We start from the raw sequence: 18,225 nt of genomic DNA, 5'->3' as shown, positions 1-18,225 counted from the left end.
TTGGCATAGTACTACCAAATACCAAAGTTCTTCTTAAAATTGATGAAAAGAAAGAGGCTAAAGGTCCGTTTGAATACCGCTTATTTTGCTTAAAACTAAAAAAAAAAAAAAAAAAAAATTATTGTTCACGCGTGTTGCATTGTTCACATGCCTAAATGCACTGTTTATGGACAATGAACAGTGCAAGTGGCACTTAACTAGAAAAAAAAAAAAAAAGAAACACAGAAGCGCAAAACGCGTTGCATTTCAACTATCCAAACCTTACCTAAGGGGTTTAAAGGGTTTTAATCTAATTTATTTATTTTAACTTATTTGAACAAAATTACAAGGCGATTTCAGAACAGGGACTCTGGTCTTGAATGCATTTGATCTCCTTCCCTTCCGACAAAATACCTGCGTAATAAAAGTAATATAGGCCCATAGCCCAACACCACGTCCGCACCTAGCCGTTGAAATTTCAAAAATGATCCATAATTATGCCCTCGCAAATTTCTACTTTGACCAAAAAGCCCCTGCAATTCAAATTCCAAAAACCGCGACTTGTCTCCAATTTCAAATCCAGATCACATCTCAGCCGTCCATCCAAAAACCCCTCTCTCTCATTTCAAAATGAACCGTTTTTAAACTTAACACAAAAAAAACACAGAGACAGAGAGAGAAGACTCTAATCATGAAGACCTAGAGCTACTAGTTAGATTTTCACCAAACACAGTGAAAAACAAAAACTTCAGGTACTCACTCGCTCACTCACTCTTTCAATAAATTTCCAAAAAAAGAAATTTCAGGAATTCGAAATCTCGGGATTCTGTTTTCCATTTCCTCTTTCAGGTACTCACTCACTCACTCACCCACTCTTTCAATAAATTTCCAAATCACAGATCCACGAATTTTTTTTTTACACTTTTCCAATTCCTACTACTTCTTATAGAATGTTGAAGGATTTCAAATTCTTGCGCCGGAATTCCGGCAAGAGTGAGGAGATCGAGAATGTGCCTGTAAACCCTAAGGATTCGGCGCCGATTCAAACCGGCACCGACTCGTCGAGGCCTCCGCTCAACGCAATCCAAGAACCGGTTCAAAACCCTAAGCAAGAGAGTAAGGTTGAGAGGACTCCGACGAAGGCGAACAAGGGCAGAAGCTCTGACCATTCGTTGCCGCTTCGTACTCCGGACAAGCATGGCGTTGGGGTTTCGGTGAAGCAACGGTTCGGGTGGGCTCAGAAGCACGAAGCCGGTTCGGTCAATGGTGATGAGGGAGGGAGTAGTTTGGTTCAAGTGAGAGGTGGAGTTGGGAATGGGGGTTTGGTGAGTATGACACCTCGGGCGAGCCGGACGGTGGGAAGGGCTAATTCGAGTTATTCAGAGAGCAATTCGACTCAGAGCACGCCGACTAAGAGTGTTAGTAAGCCTCCGAGTTCGGGGTTTCGGAGTAGGGGTGTTGATGGAAGTGTTGGTGGTGGTGGTGCTCGTGCCGGGAACTTTGCTGCATTGTATAAAGGATTGCCCATTTCTTGTGGTCCAGCTACTGTTGTTAATAGTGTGGAAGTGCCTTACTTTGATCTTAAAGAAGACCCGTCGTTTTGGTTGGAACACAATGTACAGGTAAGGTTCATTTGGAGTACCATTGCATTACATATAGTGTTTTGAATGAGGTTTAATATGTGCTGAAATGGTGATTGTTGATTTAATGATCTATTGAAAATGTTGATAATTTTTTTTATGATAATATAGGGGAGATCTGAATTGGGTTTGTAGAATTTGCAAAATTTAAGTGAGAGTTTGAAATTGGAGTACATTTCATGACATATGGTATTTTGAATGAGGTTTAATATGTGCTGAAATAGTGATTGTTGAATTTGATTTAATGATGTATTGAGAATATTAATATTTTTTTTGTGATAGTTGAGGGGAACTCTGAATTGGGTATGTAGAATTTGGAAAAATTTAAGTGATAGTTTGAAATTTTATGCTGATGGGTCTTGAATTTGTCTAGGTTCTCATACGTGTCCGTCCTCTCAATAGCATGGAACTGAGTACACAGGGTTACAATAGGTGTTTGAAGCAAGAAAGTGCTCAAAGCATTACTTGGATTGGGCAACCAGAAACTCGATTTACATTTGACCATGTAGCATGTGAAACAGTGGACCAGGTTTGATTAGAGATGACGGAAGATTAATGGAATGGTTTTTTTAAATTAAAATCTCTTTACATGGTTTGTTTATTTTTGTCTATTGTTGGTTTTGCAGGAAACACTTTTTAGGATGGTTGGTCTGCCAATGGTAGAGAATTGCCTTTCGGGCTACAATAGCTGTATGTTTGCCTATGGTCAGGTATTTACCTAAAACACAGGGTATTGAGATATTCACTACATCATATAGCAGTTAAGTTGTATATACTGTTGGTAAATCAATATAGATACTGTTCTTGGTCTGTAGGTCTTGACACTAGGTTTGGATTCTATCACTTCCAGAGTGTTTCAATTAAAGCGCACATATTGCCTACCCTATATGGGGGGAATGTAATTGGCACACTTTTGAAGATGAGGAGAGTACAAGGTCTCAGTTGTTAGAAACCTTTATTAGCTCCTTTTATGGGTGGTCTTGTGTTTGGGGTCATATGTCTAGCCATTCTATTGCTTCATTTATAGAGTCTTTGCCATTTTGTACATAACTCTCTTCGTTGTAAATTTTTTGGCTACTTTGTGTCCTTTGTACATGAAGTAGTCTCTTCTCAATAAATTTATTCTTACTTATCAAAAAAACAAAAAAAGGGACATGGGGACTGTAGGGTGGAATGTTATATACTTGTATGCTCTACTCTAGTATTCTCTAATTTCTTAGAACTCAATGATCATTTTTATTCAGCTATAACAAGTTAAGTCACTGAGACACAAACATTTTTTTTTAGTTAGAAATCAATAATACAAGTATTTATTTTTTTAAGATTTTAAACCTATTATAAATGAATGAGTTTGGCAATGCAGACAGGAAGTGGGAAGACACATACAATGCTTGGAGAGATTGAAGATTTAGAACTCAAGCCCAGTCCACATCGTGGAATGACACCACGCATTTTTGAATTCCTCTTTGCAAGGATTGAAGCTGTAATTTTAGCAATTTTTTTTTTTTTTGCTTCATCTTGCTTAAGAATTTATGTTGTGGTCAATATACTTTTCTCATTCTTATTTCTTATTGTAGGAAGAGGAAATTAGAAGGGATGAAAAACTAAAATACAATTGCAAATGTTCTTTCTTGGAGATATACAATGAACAAATAACGGATCTCCTTGATCCCTCGTCTACCAATTTGCTGGTAAGTTTTGTTCTTAGTGCATGATGCTACCCTAGTGTTCTTTTCTTCATGCTGTTCTTAGTATTTCTTTTTTTGTTTGTGATATTTTAATAGCTGCGGGAGGATGTGAAGAAGGGTGTCTATGTGGAAAATCTCTCTGAATTTGAAGTTCAGACTGTGAGCGATATTCTAAGGCTTCTAACGCAGGTTACTAATCTATGAACTAAAAGGTTCAGTTTGAGGCAACGAAATTTCTCAGTACGTGTGTGTGCATGCACACATGCATTTGTGCACATATGTATATGCAGGTGTGCACACGTATAGGAGTGTGTATGCATATTCTTGCTTTGGTATCTTGGTTCTCAAACATGTATTTGTGGTTCTTGTGCATAGGGTTCTTCAAATAGGAGAGTTGCAGCTACAAATATGAATAGAGAGAGTAGTCGTTCTCACAGTGTATTTACATGTGTAATTGAGAGTAGATGGGAAAAAGATTCCACAACTAACCTACGGTTTGCAAGATTAAACCTAGTTGATCTTGCTGGTTCAGAGAGGTAATTCATCATACTTGAGCTTGTTCAACTATATATACTTCAGCACATACTTGATGAGGGTCACCCCTGCTAACTTGATTATCCTTAATAGGCAGAAAACTTCTGGTGCTGAGGGTGAGCGTTTAAAGGAAGCTGCTAACATTAATAAGTCATTGTCTACTTTGGGGTAATACTTAAGTTACCTTAATGCTCTAATGCCAATGGTGTTGTTCAGATTAGCCCTTTGTTAGAATATTATGGATTTACATTTGCATTTTGCAGTCATGTAATAATGGTTCTAGTGGATGTGGCACATGGGAAGCTGAGACATATTCCATATAGAGATTCAAGGCTAACTTTTCTTCTTCAGGTTCTTTTTTTCCCCTCTGCCTTCCTCAGTCTTATGTTTCTTGGTTATGATGTTAGACTTGACACAAACCAAAATGCAGGATTCACTTGGTGGAAACTCAAAGACAATGATCATTGCAAATGTCAGCCCTTCTATATGGTTAGTTTACTTGCTTTTAATTGATTTTCTTTCATTTCAACTCATACAATTGGTCATAAATGTGCAATGGGCCTTTTTTTCTTATTTTTTTTTATCCTTTATTCTTGCAGCTGTGCAGCTGAAACACTGAATACTCTTAAGTTTGCTCAGCGAGCAAAACTTATTCAGAACAATGTAAAAGTCTATCTGTTACCCATGCTGTATGGTGGAATATTCTCGACATCTTATTTTTGTCTTAATATTTTTTTACCTTCCTGGTGTAGGCTGTGGTTAATGAAGATTCTTCAGGAGATGTTATTGCACTGCAACACCAGATACGACTGTTGAAGGTGATATGAATCTTTTGTGTCATTGCAAGTTCTAATTTGTAGAAAGGTTTGAATTCAAAATCATTGGGTAATTTTGTAACAGGAGGAGCTCTCTTTACTTAAACGTCATAATGTCTCCAGATCTTTGTCATTTGATGTGACAAAAGATGCAACTCAGGAACAAGAAATGGATTGTACGGAAGACATTTGTGACATGGATCAACAACATGTTGTTGATTCACTTGGGTATGAATCAAAAGGCATTGTTAGAATGTCTACCAAACAGGTACTTTGCTTTGTTAGGCTTATAATATTTCGGTGAAACAATCTGATATTTGAATAAAGAAACTTTAGAATGATTCGACTAATATTCCAATAATTACAATTTTTTCATAATTTAATTCAACATCATCGTCATCGTCATCACTATTATTATTATTTTTCTTGTTATTGCCAAGTAGCTCAACTGGTTGGCCCCTCCTAGTTTTTCCATTGGAGACATTCAAGGTTCAAATTCCCCCTCCCCCAACTATCTAGTTAAACAAAAAATATTATTGATGGGTTTTACTAATAAAAATAATTATTTTTCTTGTTATTGTTGTTGTTGCTGTTAATATTATGATTACTATAATTAGAGATTTAAAGTAAGTTGTGGCTGTTTGATTTGAAATGCATTTAAAGTAAGTTTTGGCTCCTTAATTCGCTTATTCTCTTTTGCTTTTAATTTTCTATTTCAAGCACGTTATTCCACTCTCAAACATTCCATGAGGTTGGTTTTCCATATATTACCAATCGTAACATGCCAATGAATAATACTGAATCAGTTGAAAACTTTGGAAACAACACTTGCTGGTGCCTTGAGAAGGGAAGAGATGGCAGAAACTTCTATCAAGCAACTTGAGGCTGAAGTTGAACAGTTGAACCGCTTGGTATTTTTTTTAGAGGCTTTATTTATTTATTTTTATAAATTTTAATATATAAGGTTTCCCTTCCAAATGTGGTCTAATGAGCTATCAATTATTGCTTCTTAGGTTCGTCAAAGAGAGGAAGACACTAGGTGTAGTAAAATGATGCTCAAGTTTCGGGAAGACAAAATTCAAAGAATGGAGTCACTTCTTGGAGGTTCTATTCCTGCAGATGCTTATTTACTGGAAGAGAATAAAGCACTCTCTGAGGAGGTTCAGCTGCTTCAAGCTAAAGTTGATAGAAATCCCGAAGTAACTCGGTTTGCTTTGGAGAATATTAGGCTTTTAGACCAACTTAGAAGGTGTTAATAAGTACAATTATGACTATTGTTATCATTATAATTCATATTATCCTTTTTGTCATCATTATTAGTGTTATTTCTTCAACAATAAACAGTGCAAAATACTCTGTATCATTATTAATGTTATTAGTTTCTTTATTGTGGCATTTATAGATTTCAAGAGTTCTATGAAGAAGGGGAGAGAGAGATACTCCTGGCTGAAGTGTCCATGCTGCGGGATCAGGTGTGTGTAGAATCTAATACTCCCTCTGTCTCATATCTATAGTCCACATTTCCCTATTTGGCTGTCTCCAACTTATATTCCTTGGTCAAAAGTCAAATAATAAAAGCCATTCACTTTACTATGATGCTCTTTATAACAATCAGTTACAAAGAATTCAAATTTTTGATATCTTCACAGTTTCAATAGCTGAGCAATATTGGGAAGTATTGGTATGAGATGAGAAATGACTAACATCATTTAAATATGATTGTCCTAAAATGTGTTTTGAGTCAACCCAGACATCTTTATGAGATACAAGTAGTACATATTGTTTTGTTTTGGAATGTCATTTGGAAGCCTATATGAACTAAAAGACCTTTGTTTTTGCAGTTGCTTCAATTTTTTGATGGGAACGCTAAGCAGTGTATCGATCCAAAGTCTAATATGCAACCTAAGGTTGGTCAATATGGTTACCTTATTTAATTTTTCATGTGTTCCATTCCTTAAGCAGTTAATATGTAATTGACAATAGTGGAAAGAGAGGGATTTGAACTCTCGGTACAAACATCATTTCATTTTCAGAAATATCGGTCAAAGGAAAGAAATTGATGTAAAGCATTTTCCTTTACCTCATTCTTGTTCTATAACAATCGTAGAACTAGAAATTTTTAATTTAATTTTTTGTCCTTGGATTTGTTTGTCCTTTTATTTATAGATCTTATAGTCTTTTTTCATTGATACAGGAAGATATATGCAGCAGCAAAGAAAATAATTCTCCCCACTTGGAGGTTGCACTTTCTGTCTCTATATGTACATCCTAACATGTTTCCTCTTTAGTACTGGCTAATATATTTCACATTTCTCATTGGTTTCAGTTGAAAAATACTCTTGATGAGTTAGAGGAATGCAGGTGCCAATTAAACTCTTGCTTAGAAGAGAATGTAAAACTCAGTAGGTAAGTTTGATGCTCCTATAAGTTCATTTTCTCCCACTTTCAATTTTGTTGAACTTCTTCTTTGCAGATTGGAGCTGCTAATCTTGCAGTGACTTCCCTAATTTTTTCTGCAAATTGTTTCTCCTATGTTCTGCAGAGAATTAGATGATTTACGATCTATGTTAGAGAATATCAGATCTGAACCCAATGAACGAGATGCAATTGTCAATACCACAAAGGTACTTTTGCTTTTAAGTGTATTTTCAACTTGGCTTGCTTAACTTTATGGACTAAGAAAAAAGAAAGCCAAGCTGATGGAGATTACAAAATGGCTTTGACAAAATGAACTCCATGAGCCTAATTCATTTGATTTTATATGATTACCAGCAAATTGTCCTTGGCTTATGTTTTAATGGATGTTTCTTCACTTAGTTGTGTGTTAACTCACAAAAGTGTATGCCATTTTCTGACTTATCAGTGGTTACAAAATTTCTTGTAGGATTCAGTAAAAAGTCCAGCTGTTGAACACCAGGCGTTCAAGGCAGTCCAAAATGAGAACCCGGAAGAGGAGAATGAATCTCTAATCATAAAACACGCAGAAGAAATGGTGAATTTGCAGCTGGAACTGGATATATTAAAGATGATTATCAAAGAAGAGAGGTCATCTTGTCGTGAGATGGATGAAAGGGCAATGTGTTTGAGTAGAGATCTTCAGCTAGCAAACGAAAAACTTTTACTGATAAGTCAACAATGTGAAGAGGCAAAATGTGAATTGAAAGAGGCAAAGTCCGTCACTGAAGCTCTTGAGTCACAGCAAATTCTTTCGATTAATGAGATGGAGGACCTGAGGAATACAAACAGTCATTATCTGCAGCTTTTGAGTAAACTAGAGCTTGAAATTATAGCTTTGAAGGAGCAGCTTGCTATTAAAGAGTTACACAATCACTCAACTTCTACCCATATTGAGAGTGATGACTCCCCCTTACAGGCAAAATTGAAGAGGATGCAAAATTCTCTTGAAAAGGCCAAGAGACTGAATAATTGGTACCAAAGTGACCGTGACTATCAGGTGTCCAATGAAGAAGAAATGGATGAAGTTCGCAGGCAGGCTGAAGCTGAAACTGCTGAAGTGATTGTCTGTATGCAGGAAGAACTTGCGATACTTCAGCAGCAAGTCCAAGATAGTCATTTGAAAGAAATAGAGATGAAAAAGACTACAACAATTTTGGAGACTGAATTGAAAGAGTTTAAGGAAAAACTGTATCTCATAACTGAAGATAACAAAAGCTTAAATCAAGAGCTTGCAGAGAAAGAAGGGGAACTAAAAACAATGTCTGAAGAATGGGAACTATTGACCTGTGAGTTTGAAGAAGTTCTTGCTGATGGGCATGAGGCACTCATCAATGCCTCTGATCAGCTTGAACAAATATCGAGCTCCTTTCCACAGAGAAGGATATGGATATCTGAACAAGTTGGCATGATGATCAGAACGATCTCTGAAAAGGAATTATTGATTGAAGAACTGAGAAGATGTTTAGAGGATGCACACAATAAAAAAAGTGATGTGGAGTGCATGCTGAAGTCTCTAAGAGGAGCGGCCCTGGCTATTACTGAAGCACACCAGCAGGAGTGGAGTGAAAAGGAGAAAGAAATTCTTTGGTTGACATCCGAGTTGACCACGAAGACATCTATGATAGCAAAGCTGGAGGACAAATTGAAACTGGCAGAAGATCGTATTGGAAAAGCGTCAGTTTGTGCTACAGTTGCTTTTGTTATTGTGAATAGATTATCAGAAATGAATCTTAGTTACCTTGATGCACTAAACCACAAGGATATCCAGCTTAGTGAATCAGCAGAGATGAACTTGAGGAAGGATGCCCTTGTCAATGATCAAGTTGCTATGATTGAAGAAGCAGAAAAACATATTGAATCTCTGAGAGAGGAACTAGCAGTGTCAGAGGGAAACTGTGCTAAACTACTAGAAAAACTTTCCGAGGAGCAGGAGCGTTCTTGTGATATGGAACAAAAGATCAAAGCTATCCAAGAGAATGACATTTTGATGACAAGGGAGAAGCTGGCTGAGCTAAAATCAGGTGTATTGACACTCCAGTCATGCATGAGCACGTATGTGGAGAATTGTGGAAGTCCTGCAAGGAATGATTCACAAGAAGCTTCTACATCTTTTGATGGCAATGGTGAAGGACGGGTAAGCTTCTTGCCTTCTGGTAGACAGCCTTAGCCTTGAGGTTAATTAACATCTATGCTGTAGTTGTGGTCTTTGAACGGTGTTGGTTTAATAATTGCTAATCTAGAAATTGTTGCAGACAGATACTGAAACAAGTCAAGTAAGTGACTTAGACTTAAATCCTGTTGAAGACAAAAGAATTGTGACATCTGAATATTCTGAAGTGGGGAAGAGTGAGTGCTGCTATTCATATGATGGGAAAAGTATGAAGTCCAGAACTTTCAAGGACGTGTCTAATAGAGATGTTACCATTATACTTCTGAAAAAGGAAATCGAATCTGCCCTTTTGAGCTTGAAGGAGGTGCAAGCTGAGATGGTAAAACTCCATGACGAGAAAAAACAGATGTCGATGTCTGAGAAACAAAGTCAGGAAAGCATGAAAAGTCTTACGACTCAGGTACTGACACTGGAAGCAGCTATGAGTAACTATGAAAAGCAATCTAGACTCAAGATGGAAGCTTTCAGTCATAGGCTAAATGCATTTGAAAAAACTGTGGAAGAAGCTGGCTCTCAATGGTGTCAGACTAAAGAGGTATTCTGTTATGTCTTTCTACATCTATTGTCTCAAATTCTCTTGACACAGGATGTTTTTGCAAAAATAAGAGAAATAAAAGAAAAGAAAAAAAGATCAGGACAAATCCTAGTTTTCACCACCTAGAATGTACCTGAAATCCCCAGCTTCACTACCTAAGGGTTCTTGGAATCTCCACCAAACTTATATAAACAGCTCAATTCATAATTTTTTTTCTTTCAAATTGCATTGCTTCAAAGCTAATTGTAGAGCCTCTTCTTAATAGTTTCAAGTAGTACATCAAGCCCCAATTACATTCCATAAATCTTTAACAACATTAAAGCCTAAATTCAAAATTCAAAAATAAAATTTGAATTCAAAGTGAAAATCTTGGATTTGAAATAAGAAAAATTATGAAATAATTCTGGTTGTGCTCCCTGCATCATCTTTTGTATAAGTGTTCTTGGTTCTGTTTTCATTCATGGGTTTGGATACATTGAAACAAATGTAACTTTTTACACACCTCTATCAACTTCTTGTTCTTTTGATCTTTCTTTTTATTTTTTTGTTGGGGAGGGGGTGGTTCTCTAGATAAAAATAAACCTTTTTTGATATGGATAATAAACCGTATATAATCTGGATTCACATGATTTCATAAATCTGCTCCCTGTCTCTCTATCTCTCTCAAACTTCATGCTTTTGAACATAGTAAACAAATTGTCCATTAATTCCCCTCTCTTTTCCAAATTTCATGCCATTGGGGATGACATATTTAATGTCCATTAATCTCTGTATTTATCAGCATTCAACACATTAATCAACTTTATTCTAATATCTTGTTACAGTTGCTTGAGCTTGAAGTTGGTGATGCAATGATAGTTGCAGCTCAAAAAGCCGCAGAGGCTTCTTGTATCATTGCCAAATTTGAAGAGGCCCAAGAGACTATGAAAGATGCAGATATTATTATCAATAAACTGGTGATAGCAAATGAAGAAATGAAGTTGGATGTAGAAAGAATGAAGGAAAGGGAAGTTGAATTAGTCAATGACAAGAGTCTATTAATGGATGAAGTCCAGAGCTTGCAGGCCATCAATGATGTGAAGCACCAGCAGTTTGAAAGCCTTGAAAAGCAGCTTGGCACCCATTTGACAGAAACAAGGGATCTGGTAATGGAATTTGAGGGTATCATCAAAGAGGTTCACACTACATGTTACCAAAACTTCATGTCTTTAGGCTGTGACTTCCACTGCATGAAGTCTCTGCTTTTAAACTCTACAAAGTTGGTGCGCTCATGGCTTGAGGATGTCTGGTCCCAAATAATTGTGAAGGACTGTGCTGTGTCAGTGCTTCACCTCTGTCACATGGGAATTTTGTTGGAAACAGTCACTGGGCTGAATGCAGAGAATGGTTTGCTTCAGAACGGTGTGTGTGTATCAAACTCTGTTATAGCTGATTTGAGAGAACACAATATTAAGTCAAGAAAAGAACTTGAGATGTGTAGAATCCTCAAGGGGAAACTACTGGCTGACATCAAGAATAGTTTTGATAGAATCTCACAGAAGGAAGAGGAAACTGGGGAGCTCAGTGTCAAGCTAAACACTTTTGAGAAAAAAATATCAGACCTGCAGCTCCAAGAGGAGTTGATGTTGCAAAGGTCTAATTATATGGGATCTCAGCTTGCAATTTTAATAAAGGAGTTGGACCTGAGTAAAACAGATGTCTTGTCATACCTTCTGGATCAGGAGAAAACGCTCAAATATAAAGAGGAGGTCCTGGAATCTCAAGCTGATCTTTTTGTGGTAGACTGGTGCTCCAAAGACCTTGAGTCACTTATCTTGGCTTCAGCATTAGAAGAGATGGCTCTCCAGAAAGCTGAAGCAGAAAGAGAGCAAATCAAATGTTGTTCAGTCCTTGAGAATTTGAAGAAAGAATTAATTCTTTTCAAGGTTGACTCAGAATTGAAAGAAAATTTTTTACTGGACCAGGAATTTGAGGTCTTACTTCTACAAAAAGAAATTCAAGAAACAAAAATGGAGAGGAAGGACCTGTTGTTAGAGCTGAACCTCAGCAGTTCAAGAATTTCTCAGATGGAGGAAATGAACAAGACTCTCAAAGAAGATATTCAGTTGCTGAAGGATGTTAATTGTTCAAATGATGCATTGAAAGGTGAACTTGTTGAAGTCCATGAGACAAAGGTGAGGCTGTTGAATGAAGTTCAATCACTAGAAACTGAATATGGAAAACTAAAAAAAGATCTCAAAACAAAGGAAACTGCATTAGAATTTTCCTCCAGTCAAATTTCTGCCCTTGGTCAAGAAAACCAAGAGTTGCAGAAGAATATTTGTGTGCTGGAAAACTTGTCACACAAGCTTCAAATTGAGTTGGACATGAAAAATGCAGAGCTAATCAAAATGAGTGACTTTGTGGATGAAAATGAATCATTGAAAAATGAGATAATGAAGTTGAAGGCTGAAAACACCTTGGTTCTTCAAGACTTAGAGAAGAGAAGTTCTGATTTTGAATCATCTTTGAGCCGCATAGATGTCTTTGATAAGGACAAACACAGGTTGCAAAATGAAATATTCTCATTAGAGAGTGACATTGTCAGTCTACAGACTAATCTGGAAATGAAAAATGCTGAACTGAAAGATCTTCAACATTCTCAATCTGTCATTGTTGAGGAGTTATGTTCGAAAAGCAAGGATTTAGAAAACTATATTAACAATGTACATTCACTGAAGGAAGAGAATGCTTTCTTAAGAAATGAACTTTGCTCTCACAAGAAAATTAAGCATGAATTCCTCTCCATTTCAAGCTTAAACATTATGAAATGTGTTGATAGAGTGGGAACTGTTGATATGATAGCTAGCAGATTACTGACCATACTGAATGAAAAAGGCTCGTTTATTTCAGATAAATTGTTCCAAGAGATATCTGAAAACACAGAGAGGATATCGAAGTTCATGGAAGAGTTTGACTGCTTGGAGTGCCATGCTAAGGCACTTGTAGAAGAAAATTCAACTCTTCATGCTGAGTTATTAAGAAAGGAAGACATTTTAAAAGGACTGTTATTTGATCTGAGCATGTTGCAAGAATCCGCATCTAATACGAAAGATCAAAAAGATGAAATTGAGGAAATAATGGTTTCTTTGGAGGCATTAGAAGATGAGCTTGTGGTAAAAACAGGCGAGCTTGATCAGGCTCTTTCTAATAGTCAAATGCTTGAAACCCAGTTGCAGGATAAAATACACATAATATCTGTGCTTGAGTTGGATCTCTCAAAAGAACGTGAATCTTTAAAGTTGCTTACCAGTGAAAATCTTGAGCTGGGAGCTTGCTTTAAAGAATCCTTGGTAGAAAAAAGTTCTCTAGAAGAGGAATTAACTGAGAAAAGAAAGATAAATGAGCATTTAGAGATAGAGCTGTCAGAAATGAGTAATGCACTTGGCCAAATGAATGATTCAATTGAATCCCTTTTGAGCAATATGAATGAACTTGGTAGAGAGAGGGATCTTCTCCAGGTTGAGGTGCATAATTGGAAGGGAAAACTTGAAAGGGCACAGACACTGGCTGATGAAAATGAAGCAATTGCTAAGGAAGCTCAACAGGTACAAGCTAGTTTAACTATCAAACTTTGTGAAATATTCGATTGTTTTCATCTCTAATTTTAATTTATTACATCAACATCAGATAGCTGAATCAAGAAAGATATATGCTGAAGAGAAGGAGGCAGAGGTTAAACTATTAGAGAGATCTGTTGAAGAGCTAGAATGTACTATAAATGTATTGGAAAGCAAGGTAAGCTTTGAAAGAGAACTGAGTCATATTATGCACATTCCACCTGTACTTGTATTGTTATCATGCCTCACTGATTCCCACATGCTAGGTTGACATGCTTAAAGACGAAGCTGAACGGCAACAGTTGCAAAGAGAAGAGCTAGAAACAGAGCTTCATGCTGTAAAAGATCAGATGCTGAATGTTAAAAATGCTGATGCTGACATGAAAAGGTAAGAAATTATTTTGGATCTGTAAATAAGAATGTTTAGGTTATGCGTGGTTGCTGAATTATTGATTAACTATAGGTATTTGGATGAGAAAGACAAAAACCTTCAAGAAGCCTTAAAGCATTCACAAGTTCTTGAAAGGGATATAGCAGAAAAGGACGCAGAGGTGATTTTTTTTTTTTGCACCTTCCATAAAATTATCTAACTTCGGTCAAACCAAATTTTCTAAACAGACTTTGAATGCAATTGTTTTTAATGTGTTTTTTTGCATTAGAAGTTTATACTTTTGTTATTATCTAACAGATTGCTCAACTCAAGGCACATATCTCTGAACTTAATTTGCATGCTGAGGCACAGGCTAGTGAATATAAGCAAAAGGTAAGCCAGAAATTTTAAGATTGGTTAGATTTTGTTGTTTGCTGTAAAGGGGCTAGTTGGCATGTATAGAACTAGATTTGTTCTGCTATAAAGAGGTGTGCATCCATAGGACAAGACCCTAGTAATTTATCTCATATTTTTTTGTTCACAATAATGTAAATATGAAAATTTTAACAGTTCAAGACATTGGAAGCCATGGCCGAACAAGTTAGACCTGAAGGACATTCCACCCAAGTCATGAATTCTTCATCAATCAAGTCAGAGAAGTACGCCACAAAGTCTAGGGGTTCTGGTTCCCCTTTTAAATGCATTGGATTGGGCTTGGCACAGCAAGTAAAATCTGAGAGGGATGAGGAGCTTAGTGCTGCAAAATTGCATATTGAGGAGCTTGAATATTTGGCAGTAAGCCGACAGAAAGAGGTAGCCTTTGACTTACCAATGTGGATTTTACAAATTCTGACAGTTTGGAGATATGTATTAGTCTTTTGCCCATGTATTTTATGTTCCTTTTCCGGATAGTCACCTTTTGTTCTGGGCAATGCAGATATTTGCATTGAACGCTAGATTAGCTGCTGCTGAGAGCATGACCCATGATGTAATCAGAGACCTACTGGGAGTAAAGTTGGATATGACCAATTATGCGGTAAATTTGTGAATCCTATGTTTTCTTTACTCTGTTGTGTCTTTTGTTACATACTGCCACTCAGAATATATGTGGTATCAGAATTTATATATTACCATCCTTTTCAGGAGTTCCTTCTTGTGGATGATGAGATCAACTTCCAAATAGATTTTATTCTTAGTTTTCACAATTATGCTTATCTCAAATTTCCAATTTTGTATTGCTAGTCACTGTTGGATAATCAGCAAGTGCATAAGATAACAGAGAAGGCTCGACTTCATAGTTTGGAATCTCAAGAGAAGGTATTCTCATCTTTAGAACTACCAAAACTAGGTTCAATTGCTACTAGTTTTTCTGTGTGTTTGTTTGTTTGTTTGTTTTTATTTTTTTATTTTATCTTTTTTCTGAAATTGCATCCTTCATTCAGGAGGAGGAAGTAGTTAACCTACAGAAGAAGCTTAATGAATTTATTGAGGAGAGGAGAGGGTGGGCAACTGCTACTTCAAAACTACTGAATGTATAATTATTTATTTGTTCTTTTGTTATCTTTACTTGTCTAACTTTGTTGAGCCTTATCTTCCAGATGGCTTGAGGAAATTGATCGAAAGCAAGCTGAAATGGTATCTGCACAAATTGCCTTGGAAAAGCTTAGGCAGCGAGATCAGTTATTTAAGACAGAAAACGAAATGTTGAAGGTTGAGAAGTTTGTAATTATTATTTTTTATTATTATTTCTTTTGGGGGGAGGGGGATGGTCCTTGTACAAAGTGGTATTACTTTTTCTTTTTCTTTATTTTTCACCAGGTTTTTTGGCCTTACTTCCTTTCATTTGTGTAGATGGAGAATGTAAATCATAAGCAGAAGGTAATGGAACTTGAAGAGGAAGTAAGAAAGCTGTCTGGTCAGCAAAATATCCATCAGCGCATTCATCACCATGCAAAAATCAAGGTAAGATATTGTCAATATAATTACTTTGATTTAGTTTTATCAACTCTCCTTTTCAGAACCTTCTGTGCCAAGTCTTTTATTGAACATCTTGGAAATATTTGTGGTTCAAAATGTTCCCCTTTCGCTCCAAATTAATGTTATAATGGGATTTCAATAACGCAACAGGAAGAAAACAACATCCTAAAAATTCAGAACGAAGATCTTAGCACTAAGCTGAGGCGAACGGAGGTTGTGCTTTCACGTGTCAAGGAGGAGCTTGCTCGTTTGCGTGCTTCCATTGGAAGGAATCCCTATATTGATTATGATGAGGAGCAACGTTTGAGTATGAAACTGAAGGTTGGTAAACACACATAGCACACAGGTAGGTATGCCCAATCAATAATTAGAGTTGAAGGCTAAATAGCCAACCAAATTTGTTACAGGAAACTGAGGAGGAGAAGGTGCAGTTAGCACAGCAATTATTGGGCTTATGTACTTGTATCCTAAAGGTATGTGAAAATTAATTGCTAATTCCTTCTCAATGCAATCCTTAACTAAATATTTTTGCCAACACATATGGAAAATTATCTTTTAATTTGATCTAAACTCTCAGGCAGCTGGAATAACAAAGCCAGTATCCAATATAAGTCCCTCTGATGCTGAAGAGGCCCTGGAGCAGCTCAAGAATAGTGTTACTACACTGGAAAGAGAATTGCAAGATTTGAAGTATAAGGTAATCAGAGCATAAACATCCCATTCCCTAGTGCAAGTGGTTTCTTGTTAAAAAAAAACATATATATCTTGTGCTCTACCTGAGTGGTATAAGCAGCCCATTCTGTTTTGTATGTGTGTAACTTACCAATAAAGTCAAAAAAAACAAAAGTTGACATGATACGGGAACTGGTAAAAATGGCTAATCATCACATATGTTTTTCTTTAAACAGATCAAAATTGCCAATGAAAGACTTCGATTGAGTGATCTTATTCCACAATCTTCACCAATAAACTCAAGGACAGATGAGGCTTGTCAAAATCCAAGAAGGGTATCCCAAGCTACATTTCTTTCTGCCTTGGATCGATAAAGCACACATGGGGTGATAGGGGATAGGGGTGATGGGGGATCTGTGCTTAGCAATTTGCTAACAATTGTATTTTTTAGTTCTGCGTGTATATAATTAATCTTCATTTGATTGGCCTCGTTGAGCTGTATATCAATTCTTTTTGTTTTTTGTGTAAATATTCCCATATGATCATAATTCAATGAAAATCAGTATTAATTTGGTTGGTTGAACTGTCTAATCAAATGATTTAAAATTCTTTTGTACTTGTGCAGTTCTTAGTCCTACATGTTAACATAATTATTATACCAGGAAATTAAGAAGATAAATCTAGTAGTCCAAACAAGATGTCCAAATTGAACATCCACACCCAAACTGATAAACTATTCATACCAAATTGATGTTTGCATGATGTAGTTACGACCTGGAGTTCAACAAACTAAACTCTAGATTGGTCTTTAACTTGCAAATATCTATTGCCTCCATGGAAAAAATTGAGAAGTTCTGCAGGAAAGAGAGTTGAGTTGTGGGTCATCACTCAACATATTATCATAGTATAGATAGTCTATAATGTTATACTCCTTGGAATATGGATCACCCATGTTGAGCAGTGAGTCCAGAGATAATGAAAGTGAAGGTCTAAAGTAGTTAAAACTTGTAGGTCAATTGGTTGACACTTTTTGATGTTTTTAACAAAAACATCTAAGGTTCAAATTCTCTACCCTAACTAAGGATGGCCATGGACCGGGTTTGAATTGGGAATACCCAAACCTAACCTAAACTATTTACATGTGGATACCCAAATCTTAATATCTAATTATTATCCGGATTTTATGATATCCAAACCCGATTTGAACTCAAAATTTTTTCTTAATAAATTTTTTAATAAGTAAGATAAAGATGTGATTTTGCATCCAAATTTTTTTAAACTAAAAACTAATTCTTCTCAAATTTTGATAAACCACAAACCACGCTTACTATATGATTTTTATTGAGAGATACGCTTACTATATGATATGACAATGAATTAGAGTACTAGTAGGTACTACCTTCTTTTTTGATAAACTAGTAGCATACTATCTTATTTGACATTCTTACTAGTAAATAAACAAACAGCTTTTGCTTCCTTTTATGATCCAAATTTGCAATCTCACACGCACACAGAAACAGAGATGGGTTCGGTGACTGTCCTGTCCTATTCTGTCCACCAACTCAAACAATTCTTTGGTGGTATTGGGTGGGCCCTGTAGTCGGTCCCACCGCAAAGGCCTGCACTATTTTTTATTTTTTTTTATGGGAAGTCCTGCACTATTTCTAAACTAAAGTTTTTACTTTCGTTTACAGGAAAGATCAGGAGTATTAAAGAAAAAATAATGGGCTCAATTAATATATTGATTGACGGTCGATTACATTTAGAAACATAAGACAATTATGGAATG

The 18,225-nt window shown here is 36.3% G+C and overlaps 1 protein-coding gene across 1 annotated transcript; it reads left to right on the top strand.

Annotated features, from left to right (window-relative positions):
* The first annotated feature begins 692 nt into the window (after positions 1–692).
* On the top strand, positions 693–17,015 carry LOC142643783 (kinesin-like protein KIN-12D). Its single transcript, XM_075818498.1, has 38 exons — positions 693–828; positions 929–1,601; positions 1,993–2,148; positions 2,246–2,329; positions 2,983–3,102; positions 3,197–3,310; positions 3,404–3,496; positions 3,683–3,843; positions 3,935–4,009; positions 4,105–4,192; positions 4,272–4,330; positions 4,441–4,504; positions 4,594–4,659; positions 4,742–4,924; positions 5,463–5,567; positions 5,670–5,905; positions 6,059–6,128; positions 6,498–6,563; positions 6,851–6,895; positions 6,983–7,062; positions 7,199–7,280; positions 7,541–9,247; positions 9,366–9,818; positions 10,643–13,405; positions 13,488–13,595; positions 13,684–13,805; positions 13,881–13,968; positions 14,106–14,180; positions 14,358–14,600; positions 14,725–14,823; positions 15,030–15,104; positions 15,230–15,288; positions 15,386–15,497; positions 15,639–15,749; positions 15,915–16,085; positions 16,172–16,237; positions 16,342–16,461; positions 16,673–17,015. Exons 2-38 carry the CDS (start codon positions 930–932, stop codon positions 16,808–16,810), a joined length of 9,129 nt encoding a protein of 3,042 aa, XP_075674613.1. The 5' UTR covers positions 693–828; position 929; the 3' UTR covers positions 16,811–17,015.
* The last annotated feature ends 1,210 nt before the right edge of the window (positions 17,016–18,225 follow it).

Source organism: Castanea sativa, chromosome 7 (assembly GCF_040712315.1).
Source record: "Castanea sativa cultivar Marrone di Chiusa Pesio chromosome 7, ASM4071231v1".
In the NCBI taxonomy this organism is placed as follows: domain Eukaryota; kingdom Viridiplantae; phylum Streptophyta; class Magnoliopsida; order Fagales; family Fagaceae; genus Castanea; species Castanea sativa.
The sequence above is the reverse complement of the archived record's forward strand: the minus strand, read 5'-3'. Positions and strand labels throughout refer to the sequence as shown.

Coding starts and splice junctions, on each gene's coding strand:
- LOC142643783 (XM_075818498.1), top strand. CDS start 930: ATGTTGAAGGATTTCAAATTCTTGCGCCGGAATTCCGGCAAGAGTGAG. Junction 4,193..4,271: donor GGCTAACTTTTCTTCTTCAG/GTTCTTTTTTTC, acceptor ACCAAAATGCAG/GATTCACTTGGTGGAAACTC. Junction 15,105..15,229: donor GTTTGGAATCTCAAGAGAAG/GTATTCTCATCT, acceptor TCCTTCATTCAG/GAGGAGGAAGTAGTTAACCT.